Source organism: Dromiciops gliroides, chromosome 3, assembly GCF_019393635.1.
Source record: "Dromiciops gliroides isolate mDroGli1 chromosome 3, mDroGli1.pri, whole genome shotgun sequence".
Classification (NCBI taxonomy): Eukaryota; Metazoa; Chordata; class Mammalia; order Microbiotheria; family Microbiotheriidae; genus Dromiciops; species Dromiciops gliroides.
In genome coordinates this window covers 183,670,649-183,693,128 of record NC_057863.1, presented here as the reverse complement: position 1 = coordinate 183,693,128, position 22,480 = coordinate 183,670,649, and the positions used below count along the sequence as shown (strand labels likewise).

At 38.0% G+C, this 22,480-nt stretch overlaps 1 protein-coding gene across 8 annotated transcripts in view; it reads right to left on the bottom strand.

Moving 5' to 3' along the window:
* ST6GAL2 (ST6 beta-galactoside alpha-2,6-sialyltransferase 2) overlaps window positions 1-21,241 on the bottom strand; it is a 129,713-nt gene extending 108,472 nt beyond the window's left edge. The window contains exon 1 of one of the 8 annotated variants that reach the window (XM_043997247.1): window positions 20,626-21,241. In XM_043997247.1, the coding sequence (XP_043853182.1) occupies window positions 20,626-20,654 (29 nt within the window). In that variant the 5' untranslated portion in view covers window positions 20,655-21,241. Of the gene's footprint in view, window positions 1-19,722; window positions 19,820-20,145; window positions 20,246-20,625 lie in introns of those variants that run through there. The other 7 variants (XM_043997254.1, XM_043997248.1, XM_043997251.1 and 4 more) reach the window with 7 other exon arrangements.
* Between the last annotated feature and the right edge of the window lie 1,239 nt (window positions 21,242-22,480).

Below are 22,480 nucleotides of genomic sequence, written 5' to 3'. Positions count from 1 at the left end.
AACTTCTTTTTAACCTAGTCAAATATCAGATTTATTTAAATGACACTTTTCTGATAAAGGAACAGATTTATTGTTTCAAACCAAAGGCAACAAATCCTAAACCTCTGGCACAAGTACTCAACCCGGTCCTGAGTAGGAGGGAAAGATCCTCTTGGGAATCTACCTGCAATGGCATTCTGCAAACTTTTTAATATGGTTTAAAGGACCTGAGTATATTTAGCCTGGAGGCAAGAAGCTGACACAATATTTTCTTCAAACATCTGGAGACCTGCCATGAAGAAGAGGGATTACATTTGTTCTTGACCCTGGAGGGCAGAAACAGGTAGCAACAAGTATAAGTTATAGAAAGGCATATTTAGATTTGATGTCAAGAAAATTTCCTTAGAAAAGAAGAAAATATTCACACAATTTAATCTGCATCATTAACATTATCTCCATCAATTTCTTAGACAATTAGACAATCAAGAATAATAAATTACACCCTAACTTGTAGCATTTGCTTGCCTATGCTGGTGCAGTGGATAAAGTATTGGACCTGGAGTTAGGAAGACTCATTTTCTTGAGTTCAAATCCAGTCTCAGACTGAGTGACCCTGGGCAACTCACTTAACCCCGTGCCTCAGTTTCCTCAACTGCAAAAAGAGCTGTGGGAGGAAATGGCCAAACACTTCAGTATCTCTGCCAAGAAAAACCCAAATGGGGGTCATGAAGAGTCACATGTGATTCAATAACAACAAGAAGTCTTTATGTAGAGGTTGAATGAACACTTTGGGGGGATAAGGGGGATCCTTGTTGAGGTAAAGGCTAGACTAAATGGCCTCTGTGGGCTTCTATGGCTCCTTCCAGTTTTTTTTTGTTCTGTTCTGTTTTGTTTTGTTTTGTTTTGTTTTGTTTTGTTTTGTTTTAATGAGTTAATTAGGGTTAAGTGACTTGCCCAGGGTCACAAAGCTACTAAGTGTTAAGTGTCTGAGGCCAGATTTGAACTCAGGTACTCCTGACTCCAGGGTCGGTGCTCTATCCATTGCACCACCTAGCTGCCCCTGCTCCTTCCAGTTTTGAGGATATGTGACTCAGTAATACTGGTGACTATAAATGTTGTTCAGTCATTTTTCAACTGTAGCTGATTCTTTGTCTTCCTAACTTCAGGCCTGGAGCTCTACCCACTGTACCACCTAGCTGCCCTGACTATTAAGTACAAAGGTTTGATTTTCATGTATGTCCATAGGTCCTGTGGAAGCAGTGACATCAGTTACACTTGGCAAATATAGCTGTGTGTAAATTGTGAGCCAGGCATTATGGTAAGCCTTGTAGATAGAGACAAAAATTAAACAGCCCCAGTCATCAAGTAATTTAAGCTTTTCATATTACTGTGAAATCAGTTTTTGGAGTCCTACTTCAAATAGTTAATTATCTGATACATCACACAGCAGCTACTGAATATGATTGTAAAGTGCCCAATGTATAGGCAGTTACATTACTTGATGTGTTCAACAATCCAAGCTCTCTAATTTTTAAGAGTGTAGAATATAGTTAGTAACTACAGACTATAATTTGGTGACTGCAAGGGGAACAAATTGCCCTTTTCAAAATGTAAACGATTAAAAACAACAACAAAAATCCTTTTGTATTCATATGGGCCCTGTGTAATTCTGCATTGCTTTAAAAGTCACCTTCAGAATTGGAGGTACAACATTCCCAGCTCACACACTGAAATAAAACATTTAGCTTGGTTTCTTAGTTCTAATGCCTAATGTCTGAACTGATTACAAGGCGTGACAATTCAGACTCCCACAAATGGCTGTCTGTTTTCTAGGAGAGAGGTTGAGTTAGTTCCAATTTTTGGTCTTATTTAACTGAAACATTTTTAAATGGCTATCCCTTTTTCATCAGAGTGAACAGACATCACAAATAAATGTAGTGGCATTCTTCAGCACTGAATCAATTCCTTTTGAAGTGATGTCTCAGAAACCTCCTGCAGCAGTTCGCTGGGGGGTGAGGGAATTCAAAGCAGTCAAAAATATTCAGTAAGCTACCAAAGCTACTCTGCCTCTCAACAACTTGCAACAGCAATGAATATGCAAAATTTTCAACAGTGATAAATGTGTTGTGGAATGTGATCGATTTTATAAAAATATGTATATATGCACATATATTTATATATTATTTACATTTTAGAGAGATATGCACATGTATATATGCATGCACATATATATGTATTGCACCCTTATGTATACTATTATCTATACATACATGCATAAATTAGGTGAGGTCCTAAATATATCTTAAATACACGCAAACCAAAAATATTTAGTGTGGAATTCAGTCTTGCAAGGGGAGAAGATAAAAGGGGAAAGGAGAATACAGGAGTGAGAAACTTTAAAACCCACCTCTTAAAGGCAATTCTTATCAAGTTACTGACTGAGCTTGCCAACTTCCTTTACTAACACTATTCTAACACGCAAAAGCCTATCCACATTGCAGAAGAGAGGGTTAATTTTAAGTAGACCTTTGAAATGACTTTAGAACCCAGCTTACTCCCACTCTTCACCACCACTCTATTCATACTCAAATGCAACTCCACTGTATTGGCTATGTGCTCTTGGGTAAATTTCTTTATTTCTCTGAATCTCAGCTGTAAAAATGGGGGCTATAGCATTTTGGGTCTGCCCTACCTCACAGGTTAATCTTGAGGATCATCACCAAAAGGCCAGTTACTACATAATTAATTTTATGGCTACTGAAATTCATAACATGGTTTGACTAACACCTGGAGGGATTGCAATCTGACAGTGGAAAATATTAACATAGATTAAAATCACATATGTTTCAGAGTATTTATTAATAATATTAGTCTCTATCCAAAAACAGTTGTATTTAACTAGTGACATACATAGACTATTTAAATGATATTGCCATGTGTTTCCCTGTGCCACTGATCAGTAAAAAAATAATGTGCTTCTTGCTAATATATAACTAATACATGGCAGATCTATGAAAACTACCATCATCATCTTCACTTATAACCATTATAAATGTCATTCATAAAAAGTGTTCAAAAAATCTTAGTGTAGTTTTAAGCTTTAGTAGCTTAAAATAGGGACACTCTGTTAAGTGCTTTCAAGGTTACAAAGTGATTTATCTATACAGTATTTCATTAGAATCTCACAATTAATTGTCTTGTGCCATTAGTACTACTAGTAAAAGTATTTCTCCTTTTACAGACAAAGAAACTAAGGGGTTCAACAACTAGCAAGTGTCAGAACAGAATGTGAAGTCAGATCCTAAATCTAAATCTAGTACTTTTTTTTTTTTAGTGAGGCAATTGGGGTTAAGTGACTTGCCCAGGGTCACACAGCTAGTAAGTGTTAGGTGTCTGAGGCTGGATTTGAACTCAGGTACTCCTGACTCCAGGGCCGGTGCTCTATCCACTGCACCATCTAGCTGCCCCTCTAGTACTCTTTCTACTACAACAGACTGCCTCCAGGAACTTCAAAGTATAGGCTAACATTTGGAGCATACCTATTTTTTTAAAAATCTGATTTGTTAGTTGTCATGGACATAAATCAATCACTTAGTAGCCAGCCTTCTGCCATAAATCCTTTTAACTGTTATCTGAGTTGGTCCTTGGACAACAAAGTGTTTTATTAGGATCATACTCAAAGTCTTGCTCCAATTCTTCACCGAAGTATTAAAGTACTAAACATATTTTTAGTGTTTGGCTGGTACCAGAAAAAATTCCAAATATTACTGTCACTTTGTCAAATATCAATACTCATGCAAGTCTAAGAGATTAACATCCACATTCTTATATATTTAAGTCATTGTTAATTTGGCATGGCATGTTCTGAGTGAATAGCATCCAATTGTTGACAATGAACAGGTCTAGTCAATCAAAATTCATAACAGTGTTCCTTTTGCCAAAATTCAGTAGAAATAGCCAATGAACAGAACTAATACTATATCTGTGGCATGATATTTCTCCTACTCAGACCAAAGTTAAAATATAATTTCTTTCACTCCATGAATGGACAACACATGTTTGTGGTTAGCCCATCAACTATCTTATTAAAACAAATAGAAATTGAAAGCACTGTGTTATCTTCACCCCTGATAGCATGGTGAGTTTCTCAGAAAGAAATGGAACAGTCAGGTAAAATATATGACTTAAATATTGTGGAGATGAAACTACCACTTGAATCAAAAGAGATATTAAATACATATATATTCAAAACTACTATCTGAGGTTATGAGAAATTTGCATTCTTTTTCATGGTTATAGACAGTAAAAGTGGGTCTCAGACATATGTAACTAAGATTTGTACCTAAAAATTATGTTAAATATCTTATTTTAATGATGAAGAAACTGAGGTCCTGAGAGGTTACTCCCAGATCATGATAAACAGCAGATTCAGGATTTAAGCCCACTATTTCTGAATCAATGTTCTTGCTATAAAGGGAAGGTTATGATTTTTTATATTTTAGTGGATGCAGGATTTTTATCACTGCATATTATTTCATCTACCATAATGCAAACATATATCCCTTTTCATCTGAAATTTGTGTCCACATCCCCCCCATTATTTTCTATAAAGGATCTCTTCAATGCAATGGAGGTTGCTTCATTCTGTAAATATTTTATATTTAAAAGTGGTCTCAAGCTATACATAGGGTGTCTCATTCTACATATGTAACTCACTGGCCATTCTCCTCTTCCAGTCATACATGCCTTTTATAATATCCTTTATCTAATTCAGATCATCATTAGTAATGCATCTTCTTCAGTCCATTATGAAATCTTTTCATTTCTCTTAGGGTTATTTATGAAATTAAATTGATTTCTTTAAATTAAACTACTCTAGGTAACAAAGAAAAAATCTATAAGAAATATAAATTAGTTCTATACCATTATAAAAGTAAAGGCTATATAGACTGGCTGAAGTTCCCTCAGAACTACATAGTTTTCCCTTTATTCACATGACTCCTATCTTTTACACCTTTGTTCTTTTAATAATATCCTTCACGTGTGCAGCAAGCCCAGTGACCATGAAGAATATCAAAGAGGTAAATTACTAAAATTAATCAATTTCACCCAATGTGTACTTCTTGACTTCACTTTAAAATATTTCAATGGATGCTAATTCCTGTAATAACCCCTATTATACCAATGCTTTATTTCTAAAACTGTACTTCTTACAACTACAAAATGAAAAACAGAAACAAGGTGAGATGAAACTTAACTTCTTTGAAGATTTTAATTCCACTCTCCAACAATCAGCACCCTCCCCCCCCTTTTTTTTTTGGTCCTTCCACTGAACTATAGAATGTTAGAGTTGAAAAGACTGTTAAAGATAACCTCACTCTCCCAGTGTATCTAATCCATTTCCAAAGCTTCCTGTTTCTACCCTCACAATTGCTCTTGCATATGCCCCCTTCTTTTCATGCACACAGCAATGAACCTCTTTCAGGTCCTCCTTAGTTTTCACCTGGACTACTGAAATAGCTTTCCAATTCTCCAAGCCTCAATTCTTTCACCGACTTGAATCCATTCTGAAATCAGTTACCAAAGAAATATTTCTAAAATATCAGTCTGACCATTCCATCCCCCCTACTTATAAAATCTGTTGTTTAGGATCAAATATAAAATCTTCCATTTGGCACTCACAGCTCTTCATAACCTGCTCCCTTCTCCCCTACCTTTATAGTCTTCTTATACCTAAGGCCCTTTATTATTTATTTGTCATTAATTTTAGATATTGAATATTCTGAGTCTTGAAATATATTGGCAGAACCCAATATAGCTGTGGTGATGGTGTGGGGTTGAGGGTGGACTGAAAAAAATATAATACCCCCCTGTGAAAGAAAAAAAGAAGAATCATAGAAATTTTTGAATAAAATAGAATAAACCAAAATTTTCACACACAAAACTTGCTACAGATAGTATTTTAATACATAATAGGATATTTAGGATGAAAAAAATATTAACATCACCAAATTTTCTTACAGAACACTTATTCATATTAAATGGAACACAATTTGAGAAATATCGATCCCATTAAATTCTTACTTTTATAGTCCAGAAAACTGAAGTATAAGGATTTAAATGACATTCCCTCTTTCAGCTAGTGTCTCACCATCCACTTTGCTTTTCTCTACCATGCTTCCTTTTCCTTTTTCATTCTTTTTTTTTTTTTGGTGGGTTTTTTTTTTTTTGGTAGGGCAATGGGGGTTAAGTGACTTGCCCAGGGTCAAACAGCTAGTAAGTGTCTGAGGCTGAGTTTGAACTCAGGTCCTCCTGAATCCAAGGCTGGTGCCTTATCCGCTGCACCACCTAGCTGCCCCTCCTTTTCCATTCTTAATGCAATCATTTCTCCTCTCTTTGGAAAAAAAAAGGAGGCTGGGGAGCAGTTGATGAGGAGTGGGTAGATATAAATAGAGATTTTTGCTGAAAACTATTTCCATTTCTTTCCCACCCAATCCCACCTCCCAAACCTTGCTGTCAAGGTCTCATCCATACAGCAGTGAAATTATGCTGCTAGATTCATTGCAAAATGGAATAACAGGGCTCAGAAGGGTTTTTGTTTGTTTGTTCTGTTTTGTTTTTACTTTTTTGGGGGGCCATGGTCTCCTAGAGAGCTGCAACATTGTCTTATATTTCTTTTGTATACTCCTTAGCCATGAAGGCAATACAAAATTGGAGTGTCCCAGCTCTTTGTGTTCACCTAGTGGGACAAGGGGAGATATAATGAAAACTATAACATAACTATACTATACAAAATACTATAATACAACATATTATGTGACTTTGAGTTCAGATTCCATCCATTAGAACAGTGAAAACTCCCTCCATAGAAACCCATCTGCAATTCATCTGTTTACTTCTAGTCTTAGACACCTGAAAAACTGAAGTAAGTGCTAAGTAACTTGTCCAGGATAACACAGAGAGAAGTAAGACTGAGCCTAGGACTTTCTTCCTCTCAGGCCAGTCCTCTACCAGATTCACATTTATATGGTACCAGAGGACTCTCCTCACAGCCCTGAAAGACGACTGGTCTTTAAATACGTTGTCTCCATATTACAAAACATTAGTTGCAAAATAAGTGTTACATGAAGTCTTATGGAGAGAAAAGATAGGAGGAGTGTTACCCTTCCCTCCCCTACTCTATGTATAAGTAGACATTTATCTATATTTAGTAGATATTTAATAAGCAAAGTTTTGGCTTTGAAACCTTTCCACATTCTGACCCCACTGCTCCTTCCTGTTAGTTGCCTCTAAATTACAAAGTCCATATGGTTAACTAGCATTGCATAAATTTCAATTAGGCCAGAGGTTCTTAACCTTCTGTCATAAGATTCTTTTGGCAGTCTAGTGAAACCTATTGACCCTTTCTCAAGATAATTTTTTTTAAAAACTCATAATTGAAAGTGCTAAATCTTAGAAGTTAATGAAAATAAAAATGTAAATTTCCCCCCCAAATCAAAGTTCACAGACCCTTTGGTCAATGGACCCAGGCTAAGTAACTTTGACACAGTCTATGCCACAGCATATTCCTTATTCATTCACTTCCCCTGGAGATCTTATATTACCCATAATAGATAATAAATATTTGTACAACTGAACTAAAAGCAACTTATCTTCTAAATCTTAACTAGTTAAGTCAATAAAACACAAGAGAGAGAAATAAAAGTAGTTTAGAAGTAAATACAGACAAACATGTTTGAAGATAACTTATCTTTAAAGATAACATCTTGAATTTATTATATACTTTTTTTAAAGTAAACATAATAGGGAGTCATATTTTGTCTATCCCATTTTTGGAGTTTAAGTTCATAATAAAAAATAAAAATTTTAAAAGAAGCCAATAGAAGTCACTCAATTAAATGAGTTTATCTTGAACTTCATAAATAAACAGTAAAATACAATCACTGGAGTGGGACTTAACCATAGAGATTATCTAATATCACCCTTTCAGTTTATAGATGATGAAACAGAGACCCAGAAAAGTAAAGTGACTTGCCAACTGGGTCAACCAGGACTGGGTCTCTAGTCCCCTGATTCCAAATCAAATGTTGTTTTCATTGTATCACTGCTATCTCTTGTATATGAAAACCTTAAGTCTCTTATGTATTGAAAATATATGTCAACATATATATACACATCCATACACACACATAGACACATAATATAGGAACTTTTGGCAATCAGGACATTAACATTCAATACATTATACAATTAACATTAAATGCTATTTGTTTAACAAAATGTTATATAATATTAATGGTACTTGTGCTATATTAAGTATATTTTCTTTTGCAAGAGCTCCCCCATTCCAGATTTTTTAAATTGTATTTTACAGCACATTTTATAACATACACAAATACATGTGTATTGCCCTTTTCAGACACAATCAAAATGTAATTATCAATTCACAAAATTATAGGACTAGAAAAAAACTTAGAGATCATTTAGTCCAACCCTCTTATTCTTCAGTAAACTGAGATCTAGGGAAGTTAACTGGGTTCATCAATTAAAGAGTGACAGGAGGGACTAGAATTTCAAGCTTTCTGACTGATATTTACTTCAGTATCTCTTTATCTACAGACATATGTAATGGGTGTTGATAAGAATGGAGTGTTTTTTTCTCCCTCAGACGTTATCAATTGTATAAATGCAGGTTTTAATACGTGGTAAAATGCTTATGTATCAGAATAGTAGTCACTGTGTATACACCAAAGGTACTTTTCAGACTTACCTCTAAATAATAAAAGCTATTGAATTATCTAAGACATTTACCCTTTCCCAAATTTAATTTAAAAGCTAAGTCATTTTAGAAACCACAACAATTACCAAATTGTGAAAACTTCCATTTGATAAATTTGTATAATTTGAATGTGGAAAACCAATTGTCTTAAATTTAATAACACATTTCCTCTCAGGCTGAAGCACTTTAGCAGCCCAGTGTGTGAATTATAAACTTCTGAAAGCAGGGCCTTTGGTAATCACAGCATTATAGGATTTTTTCCTCTATAGCATATTTCTGCCTGTTTTTTCCAATATATTTCTAAATGCCCCAAGGGACCACAATTCCAGCAGCTAACTAGGCTCTTCACCAGTCCCATAGCTCAAACCATCAGGAATACTTTCCTGAATTTCATCTTAAATTTTCACTTGAAAATTTCATTTGCTGGGTCCTTGTTATGTTCCTATACTGTACTAAACTAATCATTTCAGGCTAGTTGTGATTACTTGAACACTATGAAATTCACTGGGATTTTCAGGTCCCCGTTATTTGGTTTACTATACTGAGAGGTAGCTGTGGTATAATGGAGGGGACTGCTCAAGTCAGTGAAGCAAATTGCTAAACCTCTTGGTTATTGTTATTCATCTGTATAACTGAAGCAATAAAGTTGCACAATCTACATCATAAAGGAAAGACCTTTTTATAAAGCAAAGTACTTTGTAAGCAAAAAAGAAATAATGAATGATGATAAGATTATGACTATTACTTTCCTCTCACTCCCCATCGTGTTCTCACTTACTTCTAACATTAGCACCAAGGACAGATCCCTAGAGCACTACACTATAGACCATTTCCTTCCAGTCACTATTCTTTGCATTCATCTAGTCACCTAGGTTCAAATTTAGTCTTGGGTTCTTCCTGGCTATGATTTGGGGAAAGGCATTTAACCTTCAGGATCCCAGTTTCCTCATCTGTACTAAGATCGAGCTGGAATCAGTGAGCTCCAAAGGCCCTTCTAACTCAAAATTGCTGATCCTGTACAAGGCTTCTGCCACCCAAATTTTAAAAAATAATAATTATTTTAGATACATTTTGTATTTAGTTATCTGTGTACAAGTAGTTTTTCTCAGGAAGATATTAATTCTCCTTGAGGTCAAGGACTGATTTTATTTCTGCCTTTTTATTCCCATAGCTTGGCATATAGTGTGACCTTAATAAATGCTTGTTGAATGAATTATATAAAATATTTACAGAGCACCCACAATGTACCAGACTTTGTATGAGGTACTAAAGGGGGATGCAACAATGAATAAAACATGTTTCCTTTCCCTCAAACTCCTTACAGGAGAGTAGCCATTTACTTCATCTATTCTCTTAGTTACTGAAATTACTGCACGAGAGATTTCTGTCAGTGTTATAAAGAACTTGGTAGATTATTACTCAAAGTTTAGTAATTCTTTAGTCAGCATAATTGCCCTTTACTGACACTGTCAAAAATGTAATTATCAGTTCACGAAATTATAGGACTAGAAAAAAACCTTAGAGATCATTTAGTCCAACCCTTTTATTCTGCAGTAAACTGAGGCCCAAGGAAGTTAAGTGGATTCACATAATCAATTAGAGTGACAGGTGGGACTAGAAATTCAGGCTTTCTAACTGAATTTTACTTTAGTATTCTCTTTATCACATCCTCCTCTCCCCAACAAGAAATAAATTCAAAGAACCAAATATTTATTAGGTTTGTGTTATGTGCAAGACACTGGTAAATTCAAAGGACATATAGGTAAAAAACAAAACAAAAACAAAGGCCTTCCTTTAGGAAGCATTCCCTCGAGCGCAGGGAGCTTGTTGTCTAATAATCATAGAACTATGATAATCTTCCACTATTAAATCTGTGGGGCAGATATAAAATAGTCAGTGGATTGTAGTGATAATAATAGTGATGATGCAGATGATGATGAAAGCATTTGTAGAGCCCTTTAAAGTATTCAAAGGGCTTTACATATGATTTATCTCATTTGATATTAACAAGAAACCTGTGAACCAGGTGCATAGGATTATTCCCATTATACAGGTGAGGAAATTGAGGCAGACAAAGCATCACAAGTGTGACCCTCTGTGTTTTCACACAGAATAAATAGTATCTAAGGCAGGATTACAACTCTTTTCTTTCTTATTCCAAGTCCAACAATCTATGCACTATGACATCTAAAAAAGACATCATGGGATGAAAGAACAGAATACATCTAGGAGATACAGAAATATGAATGTCTTTTGATTGGCATAATATTTTTATTTTCTGCTTTAGGGTAGTGAGACAATTCATAGATACTAACATTTCAGACCTTTGAACTTTTGAAGTGAAATGATAGTATTTAATAAATGCTGGAATGTGAGTGAGCTAAAACATATTGTATTGTCACTAGCAGCTAGGTGGCACCAACTGCATAGAGTGCTAGGCCTAAAGTCAAGAAGACTCCTCTTCCTGAGTTCAAATCTGACCTCAGACACTTACTAGCTGTGAGACCTTGGACAAGTCACTTAACCCCTTTTGCCTTGGTTTCTCCATTTGCAAAATTAGCTGGAGAAGCAGATGACAAACCACTCAGGTATCTTTACCAAGAAAACCCCAACTGACGTAAAAAATAATCAGACGTGACTGAAACTATTAAACTACAACAATAAAAGATCACTGGTATGCAGCTGACATATCATTTGTATTAAATATTATTTATGTCCTTTCCTTTTAACCCATAAACTCTTCCAGAGAACCAAAGAACCTTTTGACTGGTTTTTCTGGTTTAGGTGAATTTGGGGGCAACCAGGGAATCAAAGATAAGTTTGGGTATGGGGGAAGTTGTGGTGTTTGTGAGTGAACAGAATAAGGGAAATGGGAGGCCAAGGACATTTCAGAAAACAAAAACACACACACAGAGTAGGGCTATTTTCCAGACTTTAGGCCAACACTCAACTCACATTCCAATCCTCAAAGCAACCAAAATAACATAGTGGTGGTGAATGATATAGGAAAGTGATATGGGGAGAATAAAAACTCCAAGATCCTAAGAGATTCTACCTAATTGAAGCACTCATGTTAATAGATTCATAGTGCCTGTTCTAAAGAGAATAAAAGCTTTTCTTCATTCATTAGGCAGTGTGTCACTCAAGAATGACAAACATTCTCTAATATTTTGAGCAATGGGAAGACATTGTAGTTCATCTGATGATTCAGTCCATGACCTCTCCCCCAAGAGGTCCAAAAAGATAGCAAAGATAGGCTGTAATAAATGTCAGTAGAGGATTATGAAATATTTTGTGCAGACAGAATTTCTTTTACTAACCTATACTTGACAACTTCCCCAAAAAGTATTCACTTAGACCAGAGTGTCTTACCTTGGGGTACATGAACTTGAAATCGGTTTTAAATTTTGATAACTATTTCAACATAATTAGTTTTCTTTGTGACATATATTTAATTTTATGCATTTGAAAATGTTATTTGGTGAAGAGGCCACAGGTTTAACCAGACTTACATAGGGACCCAGGACATAAAAGAGGTTAAGATCCCCTAATCCAGACTCTACTTGAAATCTTCCATTGTAGAGGATTGCACCACTTGAAAAGGCAGCTCTAATAGTAAGTCTTCCCTTAGGTCAAACATAAATAAGGCTCTCTTCAATTTCCCTTTATTTTTCTTTTGTTCCTAGTTTGTGCCTAATAGGAACAAACAGAATACCCTTAGTTCTTCTGTCATGTGATGGCCTTTCAAAAATTTGAAGACAGTAATCACACCTCCCTTACCCTCACCACAGCTTTTCTTCCGCAGGATAAATATATCTAATGCCTTTAATCAGGTCTTGTATTGTCTGGTCTCCATTTCCTTCAATATCCTGGTGACCCTCCACATCAATTTCCCTTCTAAATTTGGCTCCCAGAAATGGACACAATGCTGCAGATGTAGTCTTGTCAGGGCCAAGTATAGTGAGACAGTTTGTAACCCCTTTTCTAAATACCAAGTCTCCCAATGCAGCCAAGAAAAGCATTAACTTTTATGGCTTCCATGTGACATCAATGATAAGTTTGAAGCTTGAGGTTCATTAAAATCTCCAGATCTTTAACTTAGAGATTGCCTACCTACAACTTTTATATTTTATACTTGTGAAGTTGGTTTTTTTTAAAAGTTCTTCCTTTTAGGTTTCATATTATTAGACGTGGTCCAGTCTCTGAGCCTGGACGCTAACTCAGTCATCCAATGTGTCTGCTATCCTGCTCAGCTTCTGCTTTTTTGCAAATTTAATTAAGAATACGACCATCTGAGTCACTGATTTAAAAGAAAAGTTTACTACCATTGGGTCACTACAATAGACCTCCTTTCATGTTGACATTAAGGACTACTTTTAAGAGTCATTCAACCAGCTCTAAATCTACCTGTTATCAACATGTAGTTTGCTTTTCTCCACCTTGTCTATAAGGCATTTTGATAAAAGTTTAGCTAAAAATTAGATATACTACATCTACTGAATTTCTCTCATCTACCAGTCTAGTTATTTTGTTTTTTAAAAATGAGGCTAGGCTTTTATGACCTGTTATTGATGAAGCTATTCTGGCCCTTGGTGATCACTGCTTCCCTTCCTAAATGCTCATAAACCATCTCTTTAGAAATGAATTCTAGAATTTTTTCAAAACTAGAAGTCAACTGACCTATAGTCTAGAATACAGAACCCACCAACCTTGTTTTGTTTTGTTTTGTTTTGTTTTGACAATTGGGGGAAGGGAAGGGAAACAAAGGGAATAAGCACTTATATATAAACACCTGTTATGAGCCAGGGATTGTGCTTATTGTTTTTTACCAAGATTATCTCATTTGATTCTTACAACAATCCTGGGAGGTAGATACTATTATCACCCCCTCCTCATTTTGCAGTTGAGGAAACTGAGGCAGAGGTTAAGTGACTTGTCCTAAATCACACAGGTAGTTGTGACTGAGGACAGATTTGAACCCAAGTCTTCTTGACACTAGGCCCTAAACCCTATCTGCTGCACTCTCTTAGAACTGAGACAAAAATCTTCCCTCCTCCAGCCATGCAGACATCTCTCCCACTCTCTATTCCTTTTCAAAGCTCACAGACTGCTAACAATGACATAATTTTAGTTCTTTCTGTGCCCTAGATACCTAGTGACTTGCACTCAATAAGGGCAGCTAGGTACTTACTGCTACTTCCTAACTCATTTCAATTTCCTCTTAAGCATCTTTGTTCTGTCCTTCTTAGACCAAACATCATTCTCCTTATGAGAGAAAACAGAAGCAAAATTAGAGTTAAATAGTGTTTTATTTCTTTCCATCATCTCTTATAATGGTACCATACTCCCAGGGGCAGGTGCCCCTCCACTCCACTGATTTTCCCCATACTTCAAACAGCTTTTATTTTTAAGGGCCTTTTGTTATCCTTAGTATCCTTCACTGATACACTCACCCATCTCCCTGTACCAACTTGGATTCTCTGGGTCTCCATTTGTTCAGTAACAGGGTTAGACTAGATGATCTCTAAGAAGTACAGGTCAGATGCAAATAGTACAAATTCCAGGTTCCATATCATCCTCTGAGAGAACCTGTCTTGGGGCAATTTTGTGATTCAGTTGTTTTATTTTGCTTTGGTTTTGGGCTTGAAGACCATTTCTCATCCCTTTCAAGTGATGGCACCTCTATATTTAAAAGCTTTACTCTTCTTCTGGATGTTGCAGTAAATTTGCTATCCTCCAATTTAATTTAACCAGCTCAAACTGTAAGTGCTTATAACAGATTAAAAAATATGAAAATATCCTTTCCAACACTGCCACACTCTCAAAGCAGAGCTGGATTAAAAAAAAATCTTCCTATTATCATGCATAAGATATTTTTACTCTAAAGTATTAAGAATTTTAATGAAGCCCCAAATCTGTGAATTAATTAAGAGTCTCCCGGAGGACAAATGTTTCAAAGTTTTTGGTGCCTATGTGCTTCATTTGTTTATTTGCTAAAAGAAGAGTTGCATAATCCTAGAGATGAGGTTAATGCTTCTTATGTAGTCATTTTAGGAGAAACCTAAATGTATGAGATATACATATACATTGCCTCTGGTAAGAGTCAGTGGTAATTCTTATTTCAAAAAATCCTAGAAAGATGAATCTTCCTACACTTTTGGAAAAAAAAACAACCTATAATTGAAGTCAATCAATGAGAAAAGTATCATAATGCTGTGCTTAGAGTCAGAAATATCTGGGTTTAAATTCTGCCTTATACCCTAGCTTTGGGACCTTGGCTAAATCAGCTAACCTCTTTCAGTCTTAGGAGCCTTACTTATAAAATGGGAATAATACAAACCTAATTCACAGAGTAGATATGAGAATCAAATGAATACTATATGGAGAATGCTTTACAAACCTAAAGCACTATATGTTAGCTATTGTTGAGTACTATATGTCACAGGCACTCTGCTAAATGATGGAACTATAAAGACAAAAATGAAACAGTGCTTGTGTCCTGAAGGAATTTACATTCTACTAGGGAGATACAACATGTTTACACATAACTACATACAGGAAATAGGCAAAATACTCATGAGTGTTGGGGCACCACCACCAACTGGGGAATCTCTAACCTGAAGGAAACTGAGAATTTTATCTGTGAGATGAGGGTCAGAAAGTAGAGAGAGCATTCCAGAGGGATAGCCTGAGCAAAGGCATGGAGGTGAGAGAAAAAATATCATTTAGGAAGAACAAGCAAGTCAAATCATCTGGTGCATTAATAATCCCAAGAGAAGGAATAAAGTATAATTAGCCTAGAAAGATAGGGTAGAGTGAGATTGTGAAGGCGAAACAGGATTTTGTATTTTATCCTAAGGGTAACAGAGAGTCACTAAATCTTCTTAAGAGGAACGTCACAGTCCTACCTATGGTATATTTTCATTGATTTAGCTAGTGTGTGGAGAATGAATGAGGGAAGAAATGTGGAAGGGGGTCGTTTAGGAGGGGATTAGATACACAGGGATAGGGAGAGAGCAGAGAATAAAGGGGAAAGGATGACTTTGTGGGCGCAAATCTGGGTGACTAGAATAGGGTTGTGCCCTCCATAAAGAACAATAAAAGTTAGGAGATAAGGGTTTTGAGGGAGAGATGTGTTCTGCTTTAGATATGTTGCCTTTGACACATGTTTGGGACATTTAGGTAGAGAGTTCAGGTTAGAGAGGTGGACTCAATAATATAAACTGGGAAGTCATTTGTATTATAAATGATAGCTGTAGTCATTGGATCTGTAAACAGCTCCAATGAGTCTAAACAGATTTTTTTTCTAAAACAAACAAAAAAAGCAAAAAAACAAAAAAAAAACCACCCCAAAACCCTGACTGTGTCAAAGTGTAGAGATATAGGCTGATACATCCCCTCAAGGATAGAAATTTTTTTTTAATGATAGGTGTGACTCGTGTTTGTAAGTAGCAGTGAAAAAGGCAGTAGGTAAAGGGGTTGAAAATTATGGAAAAAGAACTGATAGTAAAAGGGAAATCTCCCAGAGAAGGAAAGATGAGATAGAATAAAGGGCATAAGTAGAGGGCTTAGCATTGTCAGGGAGGACTACATCAGAGACTGGAAACAGAGAGAGAATGCTAAGGTAATTTATATCATGAAATTGGGGAGTTGAGTAAAGGACTTCAAGATACAGGGCTTTTTGATTTTTCAATAAAATATGAGGCAGGGACAGCTGGGTGGTGCACTGCATATAGTACTAGCCCTTGAGTCCAAAGAATCTGAGTTCAACTCTGGTCTCAGATACTTACCAGCTGTGTAACCCTGGGCAAGTCCCTTAACCCTGATTGCCTCAAAAAATAAAATAAATATGAGGCAAGGTCTTCTGAGAGGGAGTAGGACGTAGTAGTGGGTGGGGAAAAGGGAAGAGAGAAGAAGAAAGAAAAGGAGAGAAAGAAGATAATGAGGAGAGGAGATTAAAAATTTGGAAAGACTGCTATGGGGAGTTCAGTAGAATTGACCACCAAGGAAAGGTAAAAAGATCAGCATGCAGCAGTAGAGACCCAGTTGGGACAGAATTTTTTTTTTTTTAAGTAGTGAATTCAGTCAATATGTTTGTGTGACTTACCCCAGCACTGCTTGATTCCAGTGAAACAGGAGCTAAGGAAGAAGGTTAGATGCAATCCAGGGTTGAGAAAGAGATGAATAGCAAAATAGGCAAATCACTTAACCACTGAACCTGTTTCCTCATCTATAAAACAAGAAGGTTACTATATGACCTTTAAAGACCCTTCCAGCTCTAAACCTATGAACTTATAATTCTATTACTCACCAATGGTGTAAATTGAATAGTGTTAAAGGGCAGATATTTGGAAGAGAAGAAAGTGAGGCCAGAGGATAAGTGATGGCTTGAAAAAGTAGGAACAGTGCTAGGTACGTAACTAGGATAAGACACTTAGCCTCTTTGGGCCTCAGTTTCCTTATATGTAAAATGGGGATAATATTTGTGCTCTCTACCTCATAGGATTATTTTGAGAAAAACACTCTGTAAGCTTCAAAATGCTACATAAACGGAACCACAAATAAAAAAGGCCAAAATGAACTTCACCCTTGAACTATCTTCTTGAAATCCTTGAGTATACTAGTTCCTTGAACTGGCCTTCCACAGCCAACTACATTCTGTCACTATTGTGTCCATTCATATCACTTCCCTCCTGCCTCCCCCAGTAAACTTGCCCCAAGATTGTGTCTAGTTACAGATATGTACTGAAATATGTTATTAAGGTTATTGTTGTTGTCCAACAAATGTAGCTACTCCATACAGGATTTCCCAAACAAAACTGTTTTTACAATGGTATCCTCAATACTCTAACCAAATTCTACAGTAAAATTGCAAATCTCCCCTCCCCATAGCACACACTCTTTCAAATATGAGCACAGATACTTGCACAGATCCCTGGTTTCTTCATCTGTAAAATGGAGCATAGCATAGCACCTAATTTACAGGGTTATTGTGTAAATCAAATAAAATAACGTTTGTAAAACACTTTGCAAATCTTAAATGTCCTTATGAGCTATTACTACTCACTGACCATTTACAATATTGCTAGAATTCAAACAAAAATCCAGTGGGGTTATGGAACAGTTAATGAACTGAGATGAGAGTTGCACTTAGTTGGGAAAGGGCTTATATGTATAAAATTTCAACAGGCATCTCAGCCTACTTAGAAAACTGTTGTTTTACATAAAGTTAAACTCCTAATTAAAAAACCATTCATTCTTTTCTATTCATTAAAGCAGATTCCCCAAAGACCTCTACTTGTTAGTATGAAGCCAGTCTACTTTTTATTACTTTCTACAATTATAATAAAATTCACTTTTGTAAAAAAATAAATTTTGGAAAATAAATACATTCTCTTCATCAAAGATTTAGCTCAGTACCTAGTAAACAGCATGCACTTAACGTCTGTTGAGAAGTCTCTGACTCTACTCATTAACCCACTGCAGAGATTTTTCTTTGTATTCTCCATAATCCCAAAGTAGCATTTTTCCTCTCAATCTGTCCTCAGTAGAAAAGATAACCATGCTCTCAATACCCAAACTGTTTGTGGACCAGCATTAAATATCTTCCCAGCTTTCACTTCTCAAAGTCTAAAAAATTACAGTTCCTTTACTCTTAGTTCATGATACCTATGTTCCCAAAGACCTTATTTTTGATACCTTATGGCCTCTATCCAAGGGATGAAACATCATTTTTAATTTGTGGGACACAAACTGGACTTACATTATTTCAAGGTTCCCAGAAATGACTCAAACTTTTAGTATTGAGTGACAGAAATTAGGATAATGGAAACTAAGAATTGTGACATATTCAAAACTAAGTCTCATCACAAAATATTTGGAAAGTATCAGGAGTTTTAAAAATGTAGCATTGTTTATACTTTCAAAGGTGCCTACTTGATTGACTATTAAAGTGCTTTAGCACAAAAAGTTACATTTCCACACAAAACCTCCACAAGTTCTGCATCATCGTAGAGGCTTTTCTTTGCATTTTAGCCACTATCCATCTACCATTTCTATTTCCCAATGTGATTCTAAGGCACACTAGTAGCATATCCATACAGGGTCATAAAAATACTGGCCAAGAGTCTCAAGAAGGAGTGAGGAGAAAATCTTTTGGAAGTTTTACACAACACACATAGGCTTAAGACGAGACACATGTTCTATTTAAAGGAAACCTTAACCCTGAATTTCTAATATCAATGATCTTTTGATTTATAGCCCTCAAAGTCATAAATTTGCCTTTGACTAGACAAGTTTATATTACTGTTTCCTCCACTAACCACAATTTCACCAATCTGAAGTAAAATATTGAGTAACCTCAACCATCTGGTTTGCTTAAATGTGCAAAATGTGATTAAATGTTGCCTTGTACATAGTAGGTGCTCACTCGATACTTGAGATGAATAAAACACAAACTGTGTCATAAATTAGCCTATCAAACTGTTCCTTTGCATCTTCAGATAGATTCCTGGCTTTAAAAACAGATAATTTTTCACTTTGACCAGCGCTCTAATTACAGAAAAGATAAAGATCTTGACAACATATATATTACTCCAGAACAAACCATCAGTGTTGTCCAGTAAAGATAAGTTCACAAAAATCTAGCCAAGCATTGGTTTTCCTGAAGAAGAAAAAAAGTGATCCACGAAACATAAAACAGCTTTCAAAGTTCAACCTGACAAAACAAATATGGTACTAGTGGGAAAGACTTGGAAAGCAATTCCAAAAAGTCTCATTTAAATTCCTGGAAAGCACAGCTTCTCTAAACATCTATTCAGCTCTCTTTAGCAGGCAAGTCCTACTGAAAATGCAATTTTCGCTTCCCTAAGTCCTCCTGCACTCCTCCGACCAAGAGACGTACATATATACCACATTATAAAGAACATTCAATACTCTAGAGAGTTTAACAAGCATCAAAATACCAACGTTGTAAAAGGTGGGGAACCTTTCCATAAAAAGTAGCGTTGTTCGTGCCACTGCAGGACAATCAACGCCCGGGCAGTTCTGACTCTGAGGTGTTTCCACCTGGCAACATTAGCGCTGGAGAGAATTGTAAAATATTCAGAGTGCATTGAATGCCCGAACTGATGTCTCGTTGCCGCTGGAAATAGGTGACGAAAGGGCAATCAAGAGCGACCGTTTCTATTAAAAACCGAAGGATTTTTTTTTTTTAAAGAGCTTCCTTTTATAGTTTTAAAGATGCAACCCTGTAGTGTCGCGTCAGGTTCTACAAGCCAGAGCTTGCGGATACCTCTTCCCTCCTGAACACACACACACACACACACACACACACACACACACACACACACACACACACACACTCATTCTAAGAATTCGGAACATACAAGGCTTTCTTTCTCTCTGGGTTAGCTCAGCGCTGTGTCCTCACCGCACACCGGCACTCTTGTACCAAAAGGAAAGGCATCGCCCGCCTCCGCGCCCCTGCCACTTTTCTCTCTTAACCAACCCTCTCTCAAACGCCTCTTCAAAATACTCTGGATACCTCAGTGCTCCGGCTGAGGAAGAGCTGGAGTCGGAAGAGTGTGCTACATTTTTATTCCCAAGCAGTTTCACGGGTGCGCGCACACGAGGAGACACACACACTCACTCACTCACTCACAAGAGTCACGCTGTACAGGAGAATGCCTAGCTAGGTATAGTATCCATGCAATGTCAGGAGCCGGATGCAAATTGGCGAGCACACACACGGTTAAAGTAGATTTCTCTCTTCCCCAGCTGATCGAACCAGCCCTTCCATCCCGCTGCCCCAAACCCTGCCTGCAATGAATGCTTCACCGTCTCACTTCAGTGAAGTCCATGCTAACCTGGAGAGTAGGCTTGGGTGCTGGGTCATCAGGTTAGGCTCAAGGATTACCTAAGAGCACCAGCGGGAGCGGGAGTAGGAGCGGAGCTCCCTCGGGGCGTTAAAGATCGGGGGAGCTGGGGAGCTGCCGCTTCTGCCTCGGCTGCTTCTGGGGCCGCCTTCGCTGCAGGGAGGGTGTTTGTCTGGGCGAAAGCGAGATTCGCGGTGGCTGCCGTGGGGCAGACATGCTGAGGCTGCCGGGGCTGCAGCCTCTGAGGTGGCCGCCGTTCCTGCTTCGGCTGCTGCTGCGGCTGGTTCTGCGCCCTCCGCGGTTCTCCCTTCGCCTAGACCGCCGCCGCCTCCGCTGCCACTGCTGGGGGCTCCGGCCGCTGGAGCTAGGCAGTGCTCGCTCTGGGAATGAGGGGAGGGAGTGTGCCGAGGGAGGCGGGGAGGGGGCTGCGCTTAGCTCTGCGCCTCCCGCGCTACCGGCCTCATTGTTCTGGGAAGCTCAGCAGCAGCAGCAGTGGCAGCAACAGCAGCTGCAGCGTCGGCGCCGGCGCGGGGCTGCGAAAGCGAGGAGCGGACGACCCGAGACCCTGGGAAAAAGAGGCGGGCTCCGGGGCACCCGCTCTACTACTTAACACTCCGGCTAAGAGCCCCAGGCTTCCCAGCTGTGCTCGCGGGGGCGCCTGCCCCTCCCCAGGCTAACGCTTACTCCCTAGTTCTTTCTCCGCACTCCTCCGCCCTCCCCCCACCTCCCACCTCGGACCTTCCCAGCCTGGTCCCTTCCTCTGCTGGCACCTAAATGCAGCTGGGTTCCCGGAAAGCTAAAGAAGGTTACAGGACAAAGCCGAGAGCGCCCAGCACACCAGCGCTCCCCTCCCCTTCCCCTGGTACCCCACTTTCGAAAGCGCACAGCTCAGACTTGGCTTTTGCTTTCAAGCTTTCAGCTTGCTAAGCGATGCCTCTTAGGAGTGTGTGTATGTATGTGTATGTGTTATGAGACGGGGGAGGGAGAGGAGAACGCACAAAGGCGCAAAAAATAAATATTAACATTAACAACACGGTAGCTAGAAAGCTGTGTTTACATACAGAAGGTAGACGTGCACGCGTTCTGGATGCCAGGTGTGTGTGTGTGCACTCACACGTGTTTGAATATTTGTGTTGTATATTTATGGGCTGGTGCACCCGAAAGACTGAGAAGGGAAGGGTGAGTTCGTGGAGGGGTGGAAGTGAAAGGACAAAGACGGAGGAGAGAGCAGATTGTGTCTTCTAGGAGTACCACTTCATTCTTTTGTTCCCCTTTCCCTTTGCTCCGAAACTGCCTTCTCTCCTCCCTTGAGACACTCAAAAAAGCAGTAGTGTTCCCTCCCAGATAGTTAAGTCTGTGCGCACAGATAATCACCATGCCTCAAAAGCACCGGCTCCTAAAGTGTAGAGAAGAGATTAAAAAAAAAATTGAAAAAAAAAAGGACAAGGAAAAAGAAAAAAAGAAAGAAAACTGTCGAGTTACTAACCCACTACAGAAGGGGCTCAAAACTCCAACAACCTGCCCCACCACCTCTCTCTTTTTACCATATTGTCTTCCCAGGAAATAGGGCGGGGAAGTACTCAGGAGACATTCTGCTTTAGCCGGAAAGCACACAAAAAGTTTTGGGGACAACACTCAGCTTTGTTCTTTGGTGGCTAGTGGCCTAATTTTGCCTGGGGTAGATAGTAGACCTGACAGTTGGGGTGTGGCGGAAACCTAGATAAGAACGGGGTTGAGTATAAGTCTGCTAATGCAGAGAATGTCCATTTGTCTGAGCCGTCTTATCCCTTCCCCCAAAAATCTGCCCCAGTTATTGGAATCTAACAGCTGGTCCTCCCGGATAGAA